The 20,683-nt window shown below is 59.6% G+C and overlaps 1 protein-coding gene across 1 annotated transcript in view; it reads left to right on the forward strand.

Moving 5' to 3' along the window:
• The first annotated feature begins 837 nt into the window (after window positions 1-837).
• Window positions 838-20,683, forward strand: part of AJAP1 (adherens junctions associated protein 1) — a 62,156-nt gene continuing 42,310 nt past the window's right edge. The window contains exons 1-3 of the mRNA XM_039218113.1: window positions 838-902; window positions 1,472-1,693; window positions 2,569-3,377. Of these exons, the coding sequence (XP_039074044.1) occupies window positions 838-902; window positions 1,472-1,693; window positions 2,569-3,377 (1,096 nt within the window). The remainder of the gene's footprint in view (window positions 903-1,471; window positions 1,694-2,568; window positions 3,378-20,683) is intronic.

The following is a 20,683-nucleotide window of genomic DNA, read 5'->3' on the forward strand; positions in this document are numbered from 1 at the left end:
GCCAGGGCAGACGAGCAGGCACAGGCTTAGGTGCAGTGGTTTTAATTTCCTGGGGCGATATTTCTCCAGGTACTGACGGCACACGGCTGCTTCCATGGCTGCTCTTCGTTCAGTCTGCCTGCCGGGTCTAAGGGTGCCTGCCTGGGCCTGGTGAGGCCTGGGGGTGCCTGCCGGGACCCGGGACTGACTGCCGGGGCCTGGGGGCGCCTGCTGGGGCCCAGGGGTGACTGCCAGGGCCTGGTGAGGCCTGGGCGTGCCTGCTGAGGCCTGTGGAGGTCTGATGGTACCTGGAATTGCCTGGTGGGACCTGAGGGGACCGATATTGCCTGGTGAGGCTGGAGGGGCCTGATCTTACTTGGTGATGGCCGGAGGGGGCTGGTGGGGCCTGGTGGGGCCTGGTGTGGCCTCGTAGGGACTGTGAGGCCTTCTGGGCTGAGATACCATTTTTGCTTGAAGAAGTGCCCCATGTCCCTGGGAGGTGGACTCCCATCCAAATGTGCAGAGTGGTGGGGGAAGCAGAGGGTCTGAAGCATCCATCCTCACTGCGTCACCTGTGGCCACAGAGGAGCTGTGTCCCCTGTGCTGGGGTGTCTCACGCTGACCTAAATTTCTGTGCACGGTGACAGGGGCCCTGGTCCCTGCATGGAGCTTGGCTGGCTGTGCAGAGAACTTGCACGCGGGCAGAAGCTCAGCGCGGAGGCATTAGCATAATGAGCGATCCCTAATTTCTGCAGCAAAGCACCTTCATTCTGATTAAAATACTGGGGCCTTTTTATTTGGGGATGAGTCCCCTTCGGTAATTAGCGCTCATTAATACAAGTTCCTTTCAACTTCCTGATGACGGGCAGGGAGCTGCACGTGCTGAGTGCCCACGAGAGAGGAGGCGGCCCCAGGCACGTGGGGTGAGTGCAGAGCGAGGGGGGACTCACACAGACACGCACACGCTTCCTGACACGTGCGGACCCCCACTCAGCCGCACACACGCACACACCCAGGCACACTCACACGCCCTCTGACATGTGTAGACCCCACACTGGCTGCACCTGCACGCACACGCACACATATGTGACCGATGGGCACACAGACGCCCCCCCATAGACTCACACTCGTGCACACTCGCTGACACACTCACACCCACAGGTACCTTCCGGTCACACATCAACTGGCATGCTGTCCCCCGTCAGTGCTCACACACACCGATACGAAGTCCTGAGACACAGTCTCATGCACACACGCATGCACACATGACCCACGCACGGCACGATGCTCACTCATTTATTTCCTTTAAAGTCCACAGAGCCTCCCGCAGGAAGCCCCAAGCCACTGTCTCCGGGCTGGGCTTGACCAGGTCCTCAGGCTGGAGTCTTAGCGCCCAGATGCCCCCGCCCCCACCCCCAGCAGTCACGACAGTTCTGGATCCGTGTCAGTTTCACACGTGACGCTGGTGACGAGCACTGACGCTGGTGACTAGTACAGAGGTGCCTGTGGCCAGCCCTCAGCTGTCCGAGCTGGTGGGGGAGGGGGCGAGGGCCCGGGGCCCCCAGAGCCTCCGCGTGGGTCTGTCCTCCGTGCTCTCGATGCTCACGTTGCCCGAGCACCCGCCTGGCTTCCTGTCCCTGCTGCCCCACCTGCTGTCCCCGGCGGTGTGGGGTTTGCCCTTCCTCCAGCCTTCCTGGGGCCGAGGGGGCGGGCGGTGAGGTTTCAAAGGGCACCTGTGCTGAAGGTAAACGGGAAGCCGAAATGTCAACAGAGCAGCACTTGGGCAGACTTGGCGCATCGATAAACCTCGGCTCATCCACAGCAGATCTCGTTTTCCTGAACCAATTCCAGAGGGAAGCTTTCCAGAGCATGGCCTCCGAGGCCACAGGCTGCTTTAACATACGCACGTTTGCCTGAGATGGTGGCGGTGGGGGCGGGGGGATGGGGGGACCACAGCACGGGGGGTGCTCAGTAGATGCCCGGCCTCCATGCCCCCTGTGAAGTCCTGTGAGCCCCGCCCCCCGCCCCCCACTGCGAGTGCCCCTGCCTCCAGGCCTCGGAAAGGGGAGGATGTGTGCTCAGGGACACCCACCCTGGGTCTGTAACTTGTGTGACCCGAGGGGTGGACCGAGCTCCCAGCTCTGCCGTTCTCTTACTTGGCGCCCTCTCCGTGTCTCCGTGTTCCGATCTGGGCAGAAACCGAGTGGGGAACGGGAGGTCTTTGAGGCCATCTTGTCAGCTGAGCTGGGGGTTTTGAGACTCGGTTTCTCTCCGGTGCGGTGCACAGTCGCTGTCCGCCGGCCACGTGGGCTGCATGCTCCCGGGGAGAGAGGTGCCCTGCAGGCCGCAGCAGCCGAATCCCGGGAGCAGGTGCATGGGGGCCGAGCCTCTCAGATGCTGCTCAGGAGACGGCTCTTGAGCAGGGCTGCAGAGCCCCTAACGGAGGGTTTCGGTTCCCCTCTTGCAATGAGGGTCAGCGTTCTTTACCCCGAGGGCGCTTCCCCGTCGTGGGGGGAGGGCGGGGGGGGGAGGGACAGCGGCAGAGCCCCCAGAGCCCTCACCTGACACTGCTCTCTCTTTTCCACGCAGTTCCATGTCCATCCGCTGGCCGGGCTGCTCCGCAGGAAGCCATGCTTGGATACTTATAGCCATGTTTCAGCTCGCCATGGATTTGCCCTCGTGCGAGTCCCTGGGCCCGGGCCCCGACTTCCGGCTGCTGCCCCGGCCATCGCAGCGGCCGCCCCGGCTGTGGAGTTTGAAGAGCGGACAGGCGGCGCGCGTCCCCGTGCCCGTGTGGAGCCCGCGCCCGGCCCGCGTGGAGCGCAGCCACGGGCAGATGCCCAGCCCGCGCGCCAAACGGGCGCACAGACCCAGGGACCAGGTGGCCGCCCTGGTGCCCAGAGGGGGGCTCGCCAAGCCCCCAGCCGCGGCCAGACCCAGCCCTTCCCTCGGCTCTTCCTCGTCCCCGTCGCCCACGGCGGGCAGCGCGGCCGGCTCGGAGCAGCAGGCCCTCCTGCGGAGGGGGAAACGGCACGTGCAGGGGGCCGGCTTCAACAGCTTTGACTTCCGGGGCGGCAGGCCCACCACGGAGACGGAGTTCATCGCCTGGGGGCCCACGGGGGAGGAGGAGGCCCCGGAGTCCAACACGTTTCCAGGCCTTTACGGCCCCACCACGGCCTCCATCTCACAAACACGGAAGACGACCATGGCCATCGCCACCACCGCCACCCCGGGCCCCACGGCCACCTCTGTGACGCTGCAGACTAAGGGGGCCGCCGAGCCCCCGGGCCCCAGGGATAGGATCCCGGTTGGGGTTAGCACAACGGACCCTCCCACCAGTCCCAGCAGAGACAATGGCGAAGACGTCAAGCCCCCACGAATTCTGGGGGAGACCTCAGGTACACCCACCTCTTTTCTGGTTGGGGTTCGGTCGGTGAGGGAGGGAGGGCACCTTGGGGGTGTGGCTTCCGAAGGATGCCCAGCTCTGCCTGGGGGACACGACTCGGCGGGACTCCCCGCTTCTCAGCGGCGGAACCCAAAAACAATGGCAGAGTGTTGACAAGCGGTGGCCCTGGGGAGAAGGGGGCATGTGTGTCCACGCGGGGACTTGTGTGCCCTGCAGATCGGGGCTGTGCTGTAGCCACGCCGCTCTGCTGGGAGAAGGGGGACGGTAGAGGGTCTCTCCTTAGCAGTGGCCCCGAAGGGGATGTTATGCCCGCCTTCCCTGGGTTCGGGGCATCCGGTCGTGCCAGGCACACTGTACCCACATCTCTCCCAATGGTAGGGCCTTGGCTTCCGGGCCAGCCTGGGAGTGAGACGCGGGCGCACTTGCTGATGGAATCGGGGCCCATTTAGAGTCTCCAAAAACCTTCAGGGTGTAGCCCTGCGGAGGGATGGCTGCTGGATTGGCCCAGAATAAGGGATCGCTCCAAACAGCCCAAGAGATTGAGGTCAGGTATCAGGAAGAACTTACTGCGACATGAGTGGAGGTCCCACAGACCCATTCAGGTTGGGGAGCGTCTTTTCCCTGGAGACAGTCGAGCAGGTGTTTGGGGGACACGGCCCTGGTTCCCCCGCCCGTTATCCCCGGTGCCTTCGGACGGTTACCATTTCTTGGCCTTCAAGTATCTACCGCGACGTAGTCTTGTTTTTCATTCTCTTCCTGCGCCTCCTTTTCCGGCCCTTGAGAACCCCCCGGCCACAGCTTGCCCACGGCATCAGGCATGCACCCAGCTTCCTGGCCAGCTGAGGGAGAGTGCAGACTCGGGGACCCCCGTGTTCTTACCTGCCTCCAGCTCCCTTAGGCTCTGTGAGGGCCACAGCCCCATGGCCACCGGGATCAGGGTGTTCACAGGTCGGACCTGTGCATGCACGTCCCGGACAAGCAGCAGTATTTGCTAGTTAGTAAAACAGGATGCAAATTGCAGGGCGTCAGCACGAAGGGGTAGGGTGGCACGGGGCCTCCTCCAGCCCCCCATCTGCCTGCTTCTCCACATCCTAAGGGCCTGGGCTCCACAGGCCCCACGTGGGTGCTCTTCAGGCCCCACGGGGCAGAAGAGAATTGCTCCTCAGGGTCTGTCGGCAGCATAGGTGATTTTCCTGTAGCTCTGGCCTTGGTCAGGACGCGGATAGGTTTTCACGAGTGGGTGGCTTTTGTTCCTTGACCTACTTCCTGCCTTCACCTGGACCAGAGAACTGAAGGTTTTATTCTGAGCAGTTCTTCCCTAGAGAGCAACACAGCAGCCCCAACTCCGTCTCAAAGCCAAGGGCCGGGGCCAGGCCCGAGGACGCAGGCTGTGGGCTTGGAGCCCCGGGCACAAGGTCTGCTGGCTGTCACAGGCCACCTCCCAGGCTGCCTTTGTCCAGAAACTATGGACACGCAGCCCTCAGCTCGTCGTGTCTGTGCCGGGCACCCAAAAGCAGTTTACGAAGCATTTGTTTTTATCTCAATAAACTCACAAAGCCCCATCATCACAGAATGTGGTGCTGCCTGCGTTTGCCGTCATGCCCTTCACGTACGTCACTTACCATAGAGGCACGGACGAAGGGACGTTTGCCTGTTTATTCCAGATTACGCTTGTTCTTACTAAAAGTTAGATGCTTGGGACAGCGTCAGAAGGCTCAGCAGATTAATTCGCGGTACATTGGATGTTGGTAATCCAAATCGACAGATGCTTATCTTGGAAAAGATTTATGGTTCTTCACAATATAATCTGGTGCTAGATTAATTTGTTTAGCAAAACAAATTTCAAGGGAGGGGGAATATGTGTGTTTGCTTTTAGTGCAGAGAAATGTTAATTCTGGGAAGTGATGCAGGATGCTGGGAACGGGTGCCAGCGGCCTTAGGCATTCCAGCCAAGCAAGGCAAGACAGGAAGTGCTGAGGTGACACTTTGAACTGGGTGCGTTATGGCCCAGCTGGCCCTGCATACGTGGCCCGAGGCCAGGTTCGGAGCCCAGGCGGGAACCCTGCGAATCCCCTTGGCCTGGCAGTCACCAGACATGGGCCTGGGGTCCCGACTCTTTGTGGAGATGACTGCTGCTCACGCTTCTCAGGCAGAATTCAGGCTGCAAGCGTGGGCTTGGGGGTCCAGGAGGCTGTGCGTGCCATGCACGATTAGCAATATGTGCTCCCAGGCCTCAGATCGCCCGTGGATCTGGGCTCTCCTGCATGGAGCTGTGTGACCGTGGGGCAGTCCTCTCGTGACTTTGTTTTCTTCACCAAAAACGTTAAATCTTAGAAATATCTCCTCCAAATGATTGTTGTGAGATTCAGTACGTCAACACCAAGCATGAGCTCAGGACCCTGCACACAGGCCAGGTGTTTCTATACCCAGCAAGAGTACCTCCCGGGGGAAGCTGACAAGTGTCAAGGGGGAACAGGCCACCAGGGACGTGGCAGGTCTTCTCATCTCAGACACAGTCAGCTCTGCCTACGCGCTGCTGAGGTCACCCCGACGGACAGAAGTGAAGTTTGGGGAAGTGATGTGAAGAATTTGTCAGGCCAGTTCCATTGGCCAGAGGGGCATGTTTGGAATCAGGTGTGGGGGAGTTGGGAGTTTTTATTTTTGCTTCTGTAGAGAGATGTTTGGAAGGGCGACGTTACATTTGCCTGCCCGTCCAGAATACAGATTTTGGTGGTCATAGAAAAATAGAAGAACAGACGGCTGGAGATTCGGGGCGCTCTGAAATCCCTCAGGAGCCAACATTAAATGGAACAGCTCCTGGCGTCGTGGAACAGACCCTCTCCCAGGGACCACCCTGTAAGTGAAGAGATTGGGAAGCCCCTCCTAGTTTTCGTGTAGTGGGTTAGATGCCTGCCTTCAAATTCCTGGCTTCATCTTGTATTAGCTGTGCGAACTTGGGCAACTTGCTTTTCTTCTCTGTGCGCCTCGGTAGGAATTACAGAATTAACCATTTTATAATGTTGTAAAGATTCACCGAGACAGTATATGCCAGGTGGTCAATGCCTAGAATGTAATAGCTGCTCGTTATATGTTTGCTGCTGTTAATTTGGTGATGATAATGATAGTGATGATGGTGATGATGATGGCGGTGATGATGATGATGCTGGTGATGGTGATGATGGTGGTGGTGATGCCGGTGAAGATGATGATGATGGCCATGGTGGTGATGGTGATGATGCTTATGGCGCTGGTGAGGATGGTGATAGCGATGGGAATAATGATTGTTATCCTTGTGACGATCTACCACCCAGCTTGCTGCAACATTTTACTGCTCCATTCTAGGGTCATTTGATGAAGTCATTTGATGAGGTCATTTGATGAAGTCCCACATCCTCATCCCTGACCTTGGTGCTCTTTGCAGAGGTATAGATGGCACTAGCTAGGAACTGCTTGGGATGGAAAATCACCTGGCTCAGGTTCACCGAGGCATTGAGCTTCAGCCTCACACGGTGCTGGCAGAGGGTGAGTGTCAGATGGGGCAGAAGTTCACCTGAGGTCGAGAGAGGAGGGCTCCCCACAGCGAAGCACCATTTTCCTGTGACAGCTCTCTTGCTGGTCATGTTCTGAGTCTGGAGTCACAAAGTCTCCTGGGAGAAAAACACAAAGTCATTTCCTGGGCTTTAATCTTAAAACTCGTAAAGGGAGCTGTGGGGAATTCAAGCCAGCTGATTTTCGTTATTGCACTTGCCCACTGCCGCTCTCCTAGGCTGTGGGTGCTTGGCATACAGCTAGTGCTCATTAAAAAGTTCCTCAACCTGATGTTCTCAGACCTTCCTGCTGCCACCTAGACCCTGAGATTTTCCAGCCTGCTCAGATACTTCTGGTGCTTTCCCCAGCATCCGTGTTCATAGCTCTCGAAGGTGCATCACCCAGGAGGGGCTAACAAGCCCGGTGAGGTCTCCATTGTCATTCAGGATCTGTCCCCATTTGGATCAGTCACGTATTCGTGACACCAGGCAGCTCCAGGAGGAGATGGCTCACATGTCATCGCAGCCCTGCCTGGTAATTTTTATGTTGGAATTCACTCACGCGTTTGCGAGGATGATTTCCAAGTTGCTTTGTCCCACTGTGAGCACAGGGGACAGGCTGGTGTCCTCTTCCCTCACACCGATGGTCAGCCGGCCCGGACAACAGAGCAAGTGTCAAGCTAGGAAATCTCTTCTAAGTGCCGGGATGGGCAAGGAAGGGAGTAGTGAGCAGCTGTGGCGGGAGAAACGTGCCTCTCTCCTTCTGTTTGAAGCAACGATGGTGGTTTAAATGCTGAGCCCCTTTTAATTAACTTGCTGGGTGTTTGCTACCAGGGAAGTGAATCTGTCCTTAATTTAAAGACATTTGAAGCAAATGACTCATGAACTTCAAAAGTTTTGAGTGGCTTAATTGGGATAAGAGCATCCACGAATGAATGAGCACTCGGAGCTCTCTGAACGGCCTGCACCCTGCAGCGGGCGAGGCTGGGCTTCAGGGCCTCACGCGGGAGCTTGGAGTGGATGCGCCGTGGCTTCGCGGGGCCACCTGTTGTGGCCCGGGTAGGACCGCGTGTGTCTGGAGACAGCTCTCTGCACCCGTCCGGCCTCTGCTTTGGCTGAGCAAAGCCGTGTTCATACCACACCGATAAATGAGCTCTTGCTCATTAAAGCGAGCCTCGGAATCTTCTGGAGATGACTCTATCACCAGCTTCCCCTTATTTCCCTGTCACGTGTTCTGTGCTCCAGCTTGCTGCATTTAGTGCTCCCTCTGCTTCTTTGTGTCCCCCGGAGCCTCCTCCTCCTCCTGAGAGCACGTTAGGGGTCAGGATGGCTCTTGATTTCTTGGGGGGCCACGGTGCCTGCCCCGGTGCCCTTTCTGTGGGAGCTGCTACATCCAACTGCCCAGAGCGGTCTTTCTCTGCCCAGCCCTGGAGAGCTATGGGAAGAGGCCTGAGCTGATACCCCCCTACCTGGACGCCGGTCTCCCTTAAGGGCGGTGGGTGGGGTGCTGGCTACTCAGGTGCTGGGGGGTTGCAGGCAATACCCCCACATGGGATGTGTCTTCCTCACATCGGGCTCTTCGCTGAACACTGGAGTGATAACAGACCCGTTTGATATATGGTAGATTGAATTTATGGTTTTCATCCACTCACAGGGGAATGATTCTAAGCGTAGAGATTAAATATTAGACAGAACATTATTTTTAGAATTATTTGACGATGTGGAGAGGTCTGGTTTTGGAATTTCTGGCTTCTGATCGCCGTGGCGGGAGCTGTCAGCCCCGTATTTGGTTGATATGAAGTACTGTGCTTCGGGGCGGGGGTAGGGGGCACGAGGGGATGGAAAACTTGGTCCCTCGCTGTCTTTTCAAGGAGTTTAAAATCTATTTGGGAACGTCAGACAGGGAAGGACACAAGCGTGCATGAGAGGGAAATGACAGTGAAGGACGGGAGCGGAGACGTCCAAAAGCCCCGGCTCAGACAATTAATTGCACGGTTAGTTTGGAGACCCGGTAAGGGAGGGGGAGGCTGGTCCTGGTGGGAAGGGCCCCCACCAGGTTTCCTGGGGAGTGAATGAGGCTGGTCCTGACTGACCAGGAGCATATGCCCAGACAGAGCCCCGGGGAGGGCAGGAGACCAGAGCTCCCAAAAGACCGGAGGCCTGCATGGTGGAGGCAGCCCAGCAGGTGACCTGACTCAGTCTCCTCACATCTGGATCAGACGCTGGATGATAAAATGCTGAGGGCCCTCCTCCAGCTCTGAAGGGCCACAAGAATGTTCGAGGCCCCGCATTCCTTCTGCCCACACCTAGGAAGATGGTCTTGATGCCCCCCACCCCCACCCTTGTGTCATCAGTGAAAGGAGAAGGCTGGTGGGCTCCAGGCAGTGAGCCCCGCAGTTTCTATGCACAGCAAACTCTGGGGCGGCCAAGCAGGGGTGGCCAGGATTCCAAGATGCCAGTCGAGGGGGGGAAGTCACCTTTCCCTGCACAGGAGAAGTCACCCACCCACCCAGGCGCGGCCCCGTGTGGCGGGCGTCAGACTTGAAAAGCCCCACGTGCACATACTTGCTGGGAGAAGCGTGGCTCTCACCCCTGCAGCAGGTGGGCTCCAGGTGAAGCTCCAGCGTGGCCCCAGAGGTCACCGCCTGGTTCTGGAGGCTCAGCCAAGGTCACAGGCAGATGCGTGATGGACGTGCCATGTGGTCAGACGAGAAGGCAAGGCCTCTGGTCTTGGCTTTCAGTGTGATTCAGTGAAGCTTTGCCGTGGAGTCTGTTGCTAGGAGGTGATGATCAAGAATAATAGAGGATTAAGTTTCCCTTCCAGAACTTTCCGTCAGTAGTAGGGATGCCCAGTCTGTCTCAGGAGCAGTGGCGAGGTGTCGGCTGAGGTGACTGTGAACGGGATGTATAGGGGCTGAGGCTGTGCTGACTTGGAGAGCCCCTGCCTTGACGCAGGCCTGACCCAGCCCCTGGCTGCCCCCCATCACTGGCCAGGCGTGCCCTTGCTTGGCTGTGCCCCGTGACCCCAGGGAGTGCTGGCCCCCACCTCGCAAGGTCATTCTGAGATGTGACTGAGTTCAGTCATGTGGGAAGCTGGGGCCCCAGGCACGTGCAAGCCCCCTCGCTCTGTGGCTGCGTCGGGGAGGGAAGGGTATTCGTGCTGGGGAAGAGCCACCCCTGTGTCCCTCAGCATCCCCCAAAGGCGAGGGGGTGCCTGGCCCGTCCATGACCTGTGTCTGTCCCAGAAGGACTCAGGACCCCCCGGGGAAACCGTCAGCAGAACCCACAGAACGCACCGGGTCAGCAGCCCCCATGTGCGGCCTGGGGGGGCACCGTGCCTGGGGTACCGGCCTAGGGGAGGGCCGGGTGCTAGAGCGGCAGTCGGCATGTCCTTCGCCAGCAGCCAGCTGGCATCTCTGCAGACTGTCCCCTGCACACATCCCTTTAACGTGTCTGTTGCTGGACTCATGCTTCTTTCTTTGTATTCTCGAACCTGCCCTGGGGAGGCAGGGGGCTGACACTCAGGGAGGGGAGCGGGGCCTCTCCGTGTCGATGAGGGTCCCACCGCACCTCACATCCCTGCTGCCTGAAGCACCAGGTATCCTGCGGAGGGCCCGAGTCCAAGAGGAAGCCGACTGCCTATTCACTCCAAAGGTCTTGGCTCATACATGGTCCAGTGATGAAGAAACCTTCTAGAAGCTCCAGGGAGGCCTGCCCATCAGCAGAGCCCATGCCAGATGAGTGGAGGAGGCAGACGCCCCTACCGTGTGGTCTCCCGTTCTGGACGGACAGGCTGGCAGCTCGGGCCCCAGCCAGGGCTCCGTGGATGTGTCTGAGATCCGCACCCGGGGCCCATCCATGTTCCCCGCTCTGGCAGCGGGGGACAGTTGGCATCGGGGGGTGGGGGCAGGAGGAAAGGCTGGCACTCTGGAGCGAGCTTCCTGCCTTTCTGGATCCAGGGCCCCAGTTTACAAAGCATATTGGTAACACCTGCTTCTTCCCACCCTAAGTACATCTTTTCAGACAAAGTATAAGCTCCCAAAAACGAAGGGTCCTCTAAACTCACATGGTGGCTTCGCGGTGATTTAGAGGAAATACGAAGGGATATGGTGATGCTGCTCTGTGCCCGTCTTCACGGCAAGGGGGTCAGAGGCCCACCCCGTACCCCTGTGTGGGGTCACCAGGAACCTGAGGGCAAGTCAGGCTAAGACAGGTGTGTCATCTGGGCCCTGGGGGTCAGGTGACTGATAGCGGTGAGCACTCCCGGCAGCATTTGGGACAAAAATAATACAACCTTCTTTTGATGTCCATGCTGGTTGTGTTCTTGGAAACTTCGGTGCTTATTAAAACCGTGCGAAAAATACTCTGGGTCTGCGCAGGGAACAGAAGGAGCCTCTCTGGGCTCAGAGCATTTATAGCAGGAGTGAACAGAAGGACGCTCGAGCCCCACGGAGCGGAGCGCGGCCGTGGGTGAGCACGTCTGTCCCGCACACAAGGGCAGGTAGCGCCCCGGCCCCGTGCAACTGATGTCAGCCGCTGTGACAATCCACAGTGTCCCCCCCGTTCCTAGAAGCCGCCCCCCGCCCCCGAGTCCCTGTTTTCGTCCCGCCCCCGGAGACGGGGCCTACCTGCACGCCGTACGGGCAAGGACCCGCTTTCACCCGCGAGTGAGCCTGGGGCCGAGGCAGCAAATCGGCACAAGGTGCGAGTTTGAAACAATAGACGTTCAGAGGGCAGAGGCCAGCGGGGGCCCCTCTCCTGCCCCGTCCAGCTGGCGGTGGCTGCGATGTCCCCCCCCGGCCTCTGCCTCGGTCCCCACACGGCATCCTCCCTCTGTGTCCGTGTCTTTCGTCCTCTAAAAAGACACCAGCCGTTGGATCGGGGCCCACACCCTGAGCTTTGCAGACTCTCCACCTGCCCCCAGTCCTGGTGCTGCTAGAGAAGGTGGTGGGCGGGCCCGGGAGGCCAGTGGCTCCTCACGCCCACCCCCTTCACGAGGCCAGCGCAGCCCCAGGGCCTGGGCGCCTCTGGGAACCTCCATTTGTATAAAATGCTTTGTATGAATTGAGCCTGACAAACAGGTCGGAGCTCAAAGGGCCTGACCTCTGGTTGGCCTTGTGCCCTGAAAATCCTTCACTCACTCGCTCAACCACCTGAGATGTTTCCTGAGCACCTACTATGTGGTGGGCACTGCAGTTACATCAGAAGACAACACAGGGTCACTGTGCCCTCTGGGGGCCGCAGTCATGTAGAAGCAGAAGACCCACTTCGGGAACCTGTGGGCACGGGGAGGGCACCTGCGGGGCAGGGTGGGGAGCTGATGCTGTAGTGGGACCAGGTGGTGGGAAGAAGGAGGTAGGAGGGAAAACGAGGGTGGCACCCAGGAACCGAGGTGGACCGAGCGTGGCAACATGGACGGGCTGGGGTGCGGGACCACGCGGCCGGGGGCAGGAGAGGTCAGAGCTTGGGTCTTCAGGTCTTGGAGGCCGTTGTGGGGGTGATCATGGGGTGAACAGGGAGTGGCCTGGCCTGTGGACGCCCCTGAGGCCCTGAGTCCAGGTCAGCGTGGATCAGGAGGGTGCACGGCACTTGGTGAGGAGTTGGGGGGGGTGACTCGAGGGGAAGAGAACAATCTAAAGGCTTCCCAGGTGTGTGGTGGGAGCAACCTGTGCCTTCAACGTAAGTGGTGCGTGAGCTGGGACGGGCACAGACCAGTGAGGGCGGCCAGCAGGCCCCTGGGCCCTGCTTCCCGGCAGCCCTCACGTCAGCTTTCGGGGGACGCCGTCTGTGGGCCCCTCAGACTTGTTTGTGTGCCGCTGGGGGATGGTCTGGCCTGTGGGGATGTCAGAGGTCCTGTGGACAGTTAAGATCGCCTGGAGGGAGTGTGGATGGCATGAAAGGGGGGGGCAGGGAAAGAGCACAGGCCCCAGACAGTCCCCAGAGCACAGGGAGGAAACCGGGAGGGTCATCCCATGGAAGCCTGGAGCAGAAAGCATCTCGCAGAGGAGGAGGAGGAGGAGGGAGGAGGAAGGAAGGGAGGAGGAGGGAGGAGGAAGTAGGGCGGAGGAGGGAGGAGGAAGGTAGTGGTCCGGAACCAGGGCTCCCAGGAAGCAAGAGGGGTCAGCACGGAGCATGGAGGTGACCGTCATCTTTGTCCTCCGAGGAGCTGCGGGCTTGGAGGCCTGACGGGAAGGTGCGCTGGAGCACATGGGGGTCAGGAGGGGGGGAGGCGGCGGGGAAGATGTTGAGGGGCTGGGCCAGGGGGGATGGGGGGATGGGGAGGGGCCGCGTGGAGGGCCCTGGAGGCCAAGGACGGCTTTGCTGCGTCCTCTGCCGAGCGGAAGGTGGGATCGCCTGCCGGCGTGAGCGGCCCAGTCCGCCACGGGGTGACCGTGGGCGCTGGTCAAGCGGAAGCAGAGTCCCTGCGTGGAGGAGGACTGGCCGCGGGGGCGGGACGGTGCGGGACGCCGGCGTCTGCACATGTGCAGCTGAGCTAAGAGCAGGCCACGCTGGGCTCTCGGAGGAGCGGGAGGCGGTAGTGAGAAGGCGGCCCGTCTGGGAAACCCCGCTCTCCTGGCAGCAGACACTCCCCGTCTCCACTCGCGAGGCCCCGTGTGAGGGGAGGACTCCGTGTGCTCGCGGGGCGGTGCGGAGGGGCCCCAGGCGGGGACGGACAGGCAGCAGGTGTGTGGACAGCATCTCAGATGGAGGTGGGAGCCTGGGAGCCAGGCCGCAGGGCTGGGACTGGGGTCAGATGCGGGCCGGGACCTGGGGCCCGTGCAGGGGCCTCCTGGCACGTGGGAGGCCGGGCGAGGGGAGGGCAGAGGCGGTGGGCGGGGGGGGCCGTCCCTGAGTGTGCAAGCTGGCTCCGTCCCCTCCTCTGCAGAGGTGAGCTCGGCGTCCTCACCTGGCCAGGTAATGGGCCAGAGGCACCCAAAGAATGCTTCCCATACCCGGCCCTGCGCCGCTTCCTAGGCCGTGGGAGCCGCACCTCCCCGCTCAGACGCGGCTCTTAGGCAAACAGCACGGGGTGCAGTGAGCACCGCGGGGCCTTCCTGTGCCGTTTCCTCCCTTCCCAGGTGCAACGGGGGCTTCCCCTCCGTGGCCGGCCCTGGGGACCGTCCTGAGCACACCCACGGCAGCGTCTAACCGGCACCAGGACTGGCCCTGATCCCAGCGGGGACTTGAACCCAGACTCAGAAATGAGGCTTTGTTGGGAATGTGCACTCTGTGCGCCTCCATGGGCACACGGGGGCGTTTAGCGCGTATGGACCCCAGACGCAGGGCTGGCCAGCAGTCAGCTGCCCGTTCCAAGCAGGACGGGGCAGCGGCGTCTGGCCAGTGGCAGGCGGACACCATCGGCAGAGCAGGAGCCGAAGCCACACGGGGCCGTGTAGGAAGGTGCGGCCAGCAGCCGTCCCGGCCGCTCTGCCGTCGCACAGGCAGGCTCGGCCCGCTGCCTACGGCTGGGCAGAGACCAGGCGCTCCAGTCCACCACGGCGTGGGCACCGGACAGCGCAGAGCGGAGACGGGCAGGGGCCCGGGGGCAGGAGGGCTTACCTGCCCCCCCGTCGTCCCGGCCGCACCCCAGCTATGGGCCTTGTCTGTCCCCCCAGGTGGGAAGTACCTCTGTGGCTCCTGGTTACGGAACTGGCACCTGGAGGGAGGGCAGGAGGGGCCCCCTCGGATCCCTCAGGAGCATCCGGGGCCTTCCCTCCGCCAGAGAGGCCACTTCCCCTCCTCCCGTTGACACCACACCTCTAGGACCCCCTGGATTCTCTGTCTCCCTTTCCTGGCATTTACCATGACTTCTGTCATTTTATGGCCACTTGCTCAGATGTCTGCCCTCAGCCCCGCCACCTAATACCAATAACAGCAAACACCACCTGCCTGCTCAGCACTTGCCCCGGGCGATCGCCCAGCCTCGGAGCTCCTTCAGGGGCAGAAACGACCCTCCTGCCCCCGGATCCCGTGCCCCTGTGCCCCGGGCTCCGAGCACAGCGCCTGGCCCACAGCTGTCCCCATGTGCCCCCCCCCCAATGTTATACAAAATGCACCTTCTGTACGAGTGGTTCATCGGGGTGAGATGCCGTGCGGGTCTTTCGAACTTCAGCGAGAGGGAAAGGGGACGCGGAGAGGAGAGGGGAGATGGGGCAGTAAGGTGCCATTCCCTCGGGGGTTGCCTGAGCTCAGAGAAGGCGCCGCCTCTCCCGTGTAGACCCCCACAGCCCAGTCTCCACGCACATGCACACGGGGCCTGCCTGTGTAAGGCCCACACTGGACCCGCCCCCCAGGGTCCACACCACACGTGCGGGAATGCAGGGAGCAGATCCGGCTCCTCCAGAGTGAGCAAAGCAGACGCGTCTTGGAGAAGAGAATGAGGGGCTGGGGTCCAGGCATCAGGGGAGCTTGGAGTCACCCAGCTGGGCCCAGACAAACGGGTCCCCGGCAGCAGACTGCAGCGGGAGGCCCACCCAGGTGTGAAGCCTTCTCAGGCAGGGCCCTGGGAACCAGAGTGGAAGGGCCGCCCCCACCCGCGGCCCGGGAGCGGGGAAGTTACTTCCTTTTCTGAGGACGACACCAGTGCTGTTGGGCCAGGACCCCCCCATATGCCCTTGTTTGTCCTTGATTACCTCCTAACGGGGTATATCAGGTACCGCAGGGGACACAGCTCAGTCTCCAGTCCCACGTGGAGAGAAACTGCACCCCAGTCTCCATGGGAATGGAGGGAAGCCGGGGGCCCCGGTAGAGGAGGCTGTGAGCTCGACCTGCTTGTGTGCATGTGTGCTTTGCGGGACACACATGCCCGTATTGGAAACTTGCGGTGGCGGTCAGGGCCTGCATGTACTCTGAAGATACCTGCTCAGCATTTCTCTTGTCGTACTTGCTGGGGGTGCGGCGGATCGTTAGTAATAGTAGTTTGGGAAGTTTCCCCGGGAGCCGGGAGGGGCGAGCAGTCTGCTTCCTGAAGCTGAGTGGGGCTTGTCAGTAAGGGAGGGGGTGCTGGCCAGGGTGGCAGGTTTGGGGGCCCCAAGTGATTCCTGGTGGAGGGTCTGGGTGGGAGGAAGTGTTCAGATTCTGTGTTTCTAAAGATTTTAAAGCCTCAGTAAAGGCTGTTTGACTTTAGTGAGGATGAAAGAAAACACGAGAAGAGCAGAGGTACGCCCTGCGCTGAAGCCAGGGGCTGGGCTTTGTCCCCTGGGCATCCTCCCGTCTGCTTCCCCAGCCGGAGATTCCCAGTGAAAGGCCCACGGAGCCCCCACCCCTGGAGCTGCACGCACAGCGGTGCCTGAGGCAAGGGTCTGTTCCGTGGTGAGCCGCCGCTCAGTCCTGGGGTCCACACTGCTCCCAACATGCTGGGTGGTTCTTCCAGCTTTGTGATGGCGCCCCTTTGTCCCTCTGAGCCCAGAGCTGGGGTGTCCAGAGTACTGACCACCTCAGGCCCCGGCCTCTGTGTTTTCAGGGCTCCAGAGTGCGTCACCCCTGCTGCCACCCCTCCCATAAGCTCATGGCTCCCTTAATCGGTATTTCTTGCATGGCAACAGGTACTGTCTGGTCTCTGCCTGTCCTGGACTGTCTGCCATGATTGCCAACTCCTGGTAGGTGCCTTTGTGGCATCCCCTCTTCTGGAGCGTAAACAGGGCTTATGACTTGCTTCTAACCAGTAGAATATGGCACAGGTGACAGGTGACATTACCCTGGGGTTTCCTTGCATCATACAGGAAGCGCTTTGCTAGCAGACTCACTAGGCAGACTCTCCTGGTGGCCTAGATGGAGCATCTGCTGTGTGGTGGGACAGCCTTTCAGAGGCCCACAGGCCAGGGGACTGCGGAAAGCCTGTGGCAGCTGAGGACGGCCCCACCAGCAGCCAGCGGGAAGCCAGGGCTCTCAGTCCCACGGCTATGGGGAAATGAATCCTGCCAGTGCCTGGGATAAGCTTGCAAGTGGGCCCTTCCCCTGTTGGGCTTCCAGATGAGAACACAGCCCAGCATGGGAGGTGCCAGGAGCCTCAAGCAGTGGAGCTCTCTGGCCCCCACTGGACATCTCTGCAGCCCAGGGTCTCTGAGGCCCCAAGCAGAGGACCCAGCAAAGCCACAGTGGGGCTCCTGAGCCACAGACACTGACAGTAAGTAGGTTGGAGCCCGAGTTTGTGGTCATTTGTTACGCAGAATAGATGACTAATACAGCCTGGAAGCTAGGGAGTGCCAGCAAGCAGGTATGAATGAGAGAGTGAAGACTGTATGGGTAAGTGGTGGTCATGGGTGACGGGTCCAGTGGGCCGCCAGGCCCTGGCCATCCTTCACTGGCCAGTGTGACCCTTGCCTCGGCCAGTTTAGGGAGAAGCATTAAGCACTTGGAAAGCTCCATCTCAGGCGCAGATTGGCTGTGCCTTTCTTCCCACCGATCTTCCTTCCTACCTGGAGCCCAGGACCGACTCCTCCTCTGACCCGCTCTCCTGGGGCCCTGGAATCACTCTCTCGCCGGGCCTGTCACTGGACATGTGGGCCCTCAGGTGTCCGCTGGCCCTCAGCCCTGGCCGCAGATGCCGTCAGTCTTCCCGTAGCCCTGATGTCTACAGCAGCCCCCCACCCCCCACCCCGCACTCTTCCTTCTAGCTCAGGCCAGCTGGGGCCTGTGGCTGTGCTGTGTCCTGGGAAAGGGCATTGAAATGAATTATACATCAACACCAGAGATGGATCATTAATTAATAAACTCAGCCATCTCGACTTCCCACCCATAAATAGCACCTACAGTGAATGAATAAGCAGTCTGGCTCCTGGCCTGGATATTGACAAGTCCTCCCTTTTCTCGAGGCTGGGGGACAGGTCAGGGCGGGAACAACCCAGGGCAGGGTGTGTGTGTCCTCATGGCTGTGACGACACTAGCCCAGATGCACGGATGTCCAGCAGCAGGGTGCAGGCCGGGCCCTCGAGGTGGGAGAGCCACCTGCTCACAGACTGTGTGCTCAGGCCCCTCCCACAGGCTGTATGTGCTCAGGCCCCTCCCAGAGCACTTTTGGCTTTGTGTTTTGGCTGCTGGGCTCCGGGCTCCCACTCAGGATGACCTGCCCACATGACTGTTCACACAGTTGCGATGTGGGGCCCGTGAATCATCATGGCACGTCAGCAGGAGCCAAATAAGAGCTCCATTCCAGGAAGAGGGGTCTTTTTGTTTAGGTGCCTCTGAGTTTCCCTGGGGTGCCACAAGCCAGATCTTTCTCATCCCCATTCTGGAGGCTGGAGGTCCTGGATCAAGGTATCGGCAGGACTGATTCTTCCGACTCCAGGTGTCTGTTCTTGCTTCTGGTGGCCTAGAGTTGCTGAGCTTGCAGATGGCCATCCTCTCCCTATATCTTCCCTGTGGGCTTGTCTGTCCAAATTTCCCCTCTTTATAAGGACATTGGTCATGTTATATCAAGGTCCACCCTAATGACCTCATTTTAACTTGATGACTGCTATAAAGACCCAATTTCCAAATCCAGTCACATTCTGAGGTCTGGGGGTTAGGACTCCAGCACATCTTTTAAGGGAAGCCCAATTCAACTCATAATGCCTGTCATTGGATTTAGGGGTGCCCAGATAATCCAGAATGATGTCAGCTAGAGACCCTAACTTTGTTACATCTACAAAGATTCTAGTTCCAAATATGGTTCCATTCACAGGTTCTAGGGGGGTAGGACCTCATCTTTCAGGGGTAGAAAAAGTTTCGCCCCAAGAAGTATCCCCCTTCTTTCCACACCCCATTGCCAACCAAGTACGGCTCTTTGTCGTGTCTCTGAGCAAAGAAATTGTGTCAACAGACAGGGCCCGGGTGGCCCTGTGGGAGCAAAGCCTGAGCCCGAGCAGGGAGGGGCTCTTCACCCACAAGAGGAGAAGTTTCTGGAGTTTCCCCTGACTGCACATGGATTATTTGGTGTCTCATCAGAAGAGAAGACAGGAAGAGAAGAGTCACACACGTGCTGCTATGTCGGTGGCAGAGGTTTCTTGTAAAGTTTGATGTCACTGTTAACTGTGGCTTCAAGGGGAAGAATAACTCCCAAGAGGCCGAAAGAGAACCGTAGACAGAGCCACTCGGCACGGCTGTTCCAGAAGCCGGATTCATCTGCCGCACGCCCAGCGGGCAGCGGGAAAGCGCTCACCTCCCTCTTGATCTTGTCTCATTTTTACCAATTTTAAAGAAAAGCAACAACACAAGCCTCTACTTCTCCGGCTGTATCTGTCGGTTTGTGCGGATCCATTCCGGGAAGGCCTGCAGTGTTTCCTGCTCACCCAGATACCACGTCGCGGGGCCCTCCCTGCCCCGCAGCTGGAGACGGCACCGTGGAACCCACAGCCCCCCTTCCAGGCCAGAGTCAAGGGGGGTCACACCTCTCCCAGTGGGAGAACACCAGCCGTTTCCGTCGTTCGGCACTGAGCCCGCAGCTGCTGGACTGGAGTGGCCGCATTCCCCATTGAGACAAGCGTTTCTCCAACACCTGTCAGGTGCATCTGGGACTTGGACACCCAAGGGTGCACGAGGAAGAACACTCACCCGGACCCCCTCCTGCATCCAGTGCTTGAGCAGCTCTCATCCCTACCTGGCCGGATCAAGCCTTGCCTGCACCCCTCCTTCCCCCTAAGCAAAGAGCATGTTGCTTCTCCCCTGGGTATCTTCTCTCAGTCTTGCCGATAGATTCAACTCCCAAAGTTAAAAGGAGGTTGAGACTGCAAAAGCTTTTACTGTGAGAACGTTTTATTGCTTGTTTTTTTTTTTTTCTAAGTAACTGGAGAGCTGACATGCTCAGACTCCTTCAAGACGCTGTCATCTCCTAGCAGCTCTGCAGCCCCTCCCTTTGCATTTTTAAGAGCCCCCAAAGAGTTAAGAAAAGTACAGGATATCAAAGCATCCTATTGTTCGTGTTAAATATATACAATTTAATTTGTCGATTATACTTCAATAAAACTGCAGGGTGTGGGGAAGGAGCAAAGAAAAGAAAACTACAGGAGGAGGTCGGCAGGCAGGGGCTGCAGGGCAGGGGTGAGGTCAGCCCGCGGGGAGCATGCCCATCTGGGCAGCCAGCTGGAGGAGGAAGCAGGTGCTGTAAGGGTCCGCGGTGACTTACGGAGGCCCCGACAGAGAGAGGTCACTCTGACCCCCGTGCTGTTTGCATGGTTCTCGGGACGTGTTAGCACCTCTGGGAAGAAGGCAGAGGCGCTCACACAGTGGCCTCTTTGCCTGGACGTTTCTAGAGAGAAGCCAAAGTCACACTAGGCTCCTGGGAGGATGCCCTCCTCCCTTCCCCCCTCCCTGACCCACCTGTCCTGGGAGGCCGGGGGCTCCTCTCCCTGCTGCCCATCCCCCAGCACCCCTGCCTGGAAGCCAGGGTGCCTCTCCTCCTGGTCTCACTGACAGAGGGGAGGGGGTGACCCCAGACGTTAGGAATGGCAGCAGGGTGTGCTTTTTGGAGAGAGCTGCTCCATCGGGGGAGAAGATGTGAGTGTCGCGGGGCCAGCGAACACAGCTTCACAGGCCTCTGTGGGTCCAGGGACAAGCCTTCTGCTGGCCCCCCTCAAAGAGCCGGTACCCGGGGCGCCTGGGTGGCTTAGTCGGTTAAGTGTCCGACTTTCGCTTAGGTCATGATCTCGCGGTTCGTGGGTTCGAGCCCCACGTCGGGCTCTGTGCTGACTGCCAGCTCAGAGCCTGGAGCCTGTTTCAGTCTGTGACTCCCCCTCTCTCTGACCCTCCCCTGCTCACGCTGTCTCTCTCTCTCTCTCTCCTAGAAATAAATAAA

Source organism: Hyaena hyaena, unplaced genomic scaffold, assembly GCF_003009895.1.
Source record: "Hyaena hyaena isolate Hyena2069 unplaced genomic scaffold, ASM300989v1 scaffold_733, whole genome shotgun sequence".
Lineage (NCBI taxonomy): Eukaryota > Metazoa > Chordata > Mammalia > Carnivora > Hyaenidae > Hyaena > Hyaena hyaena.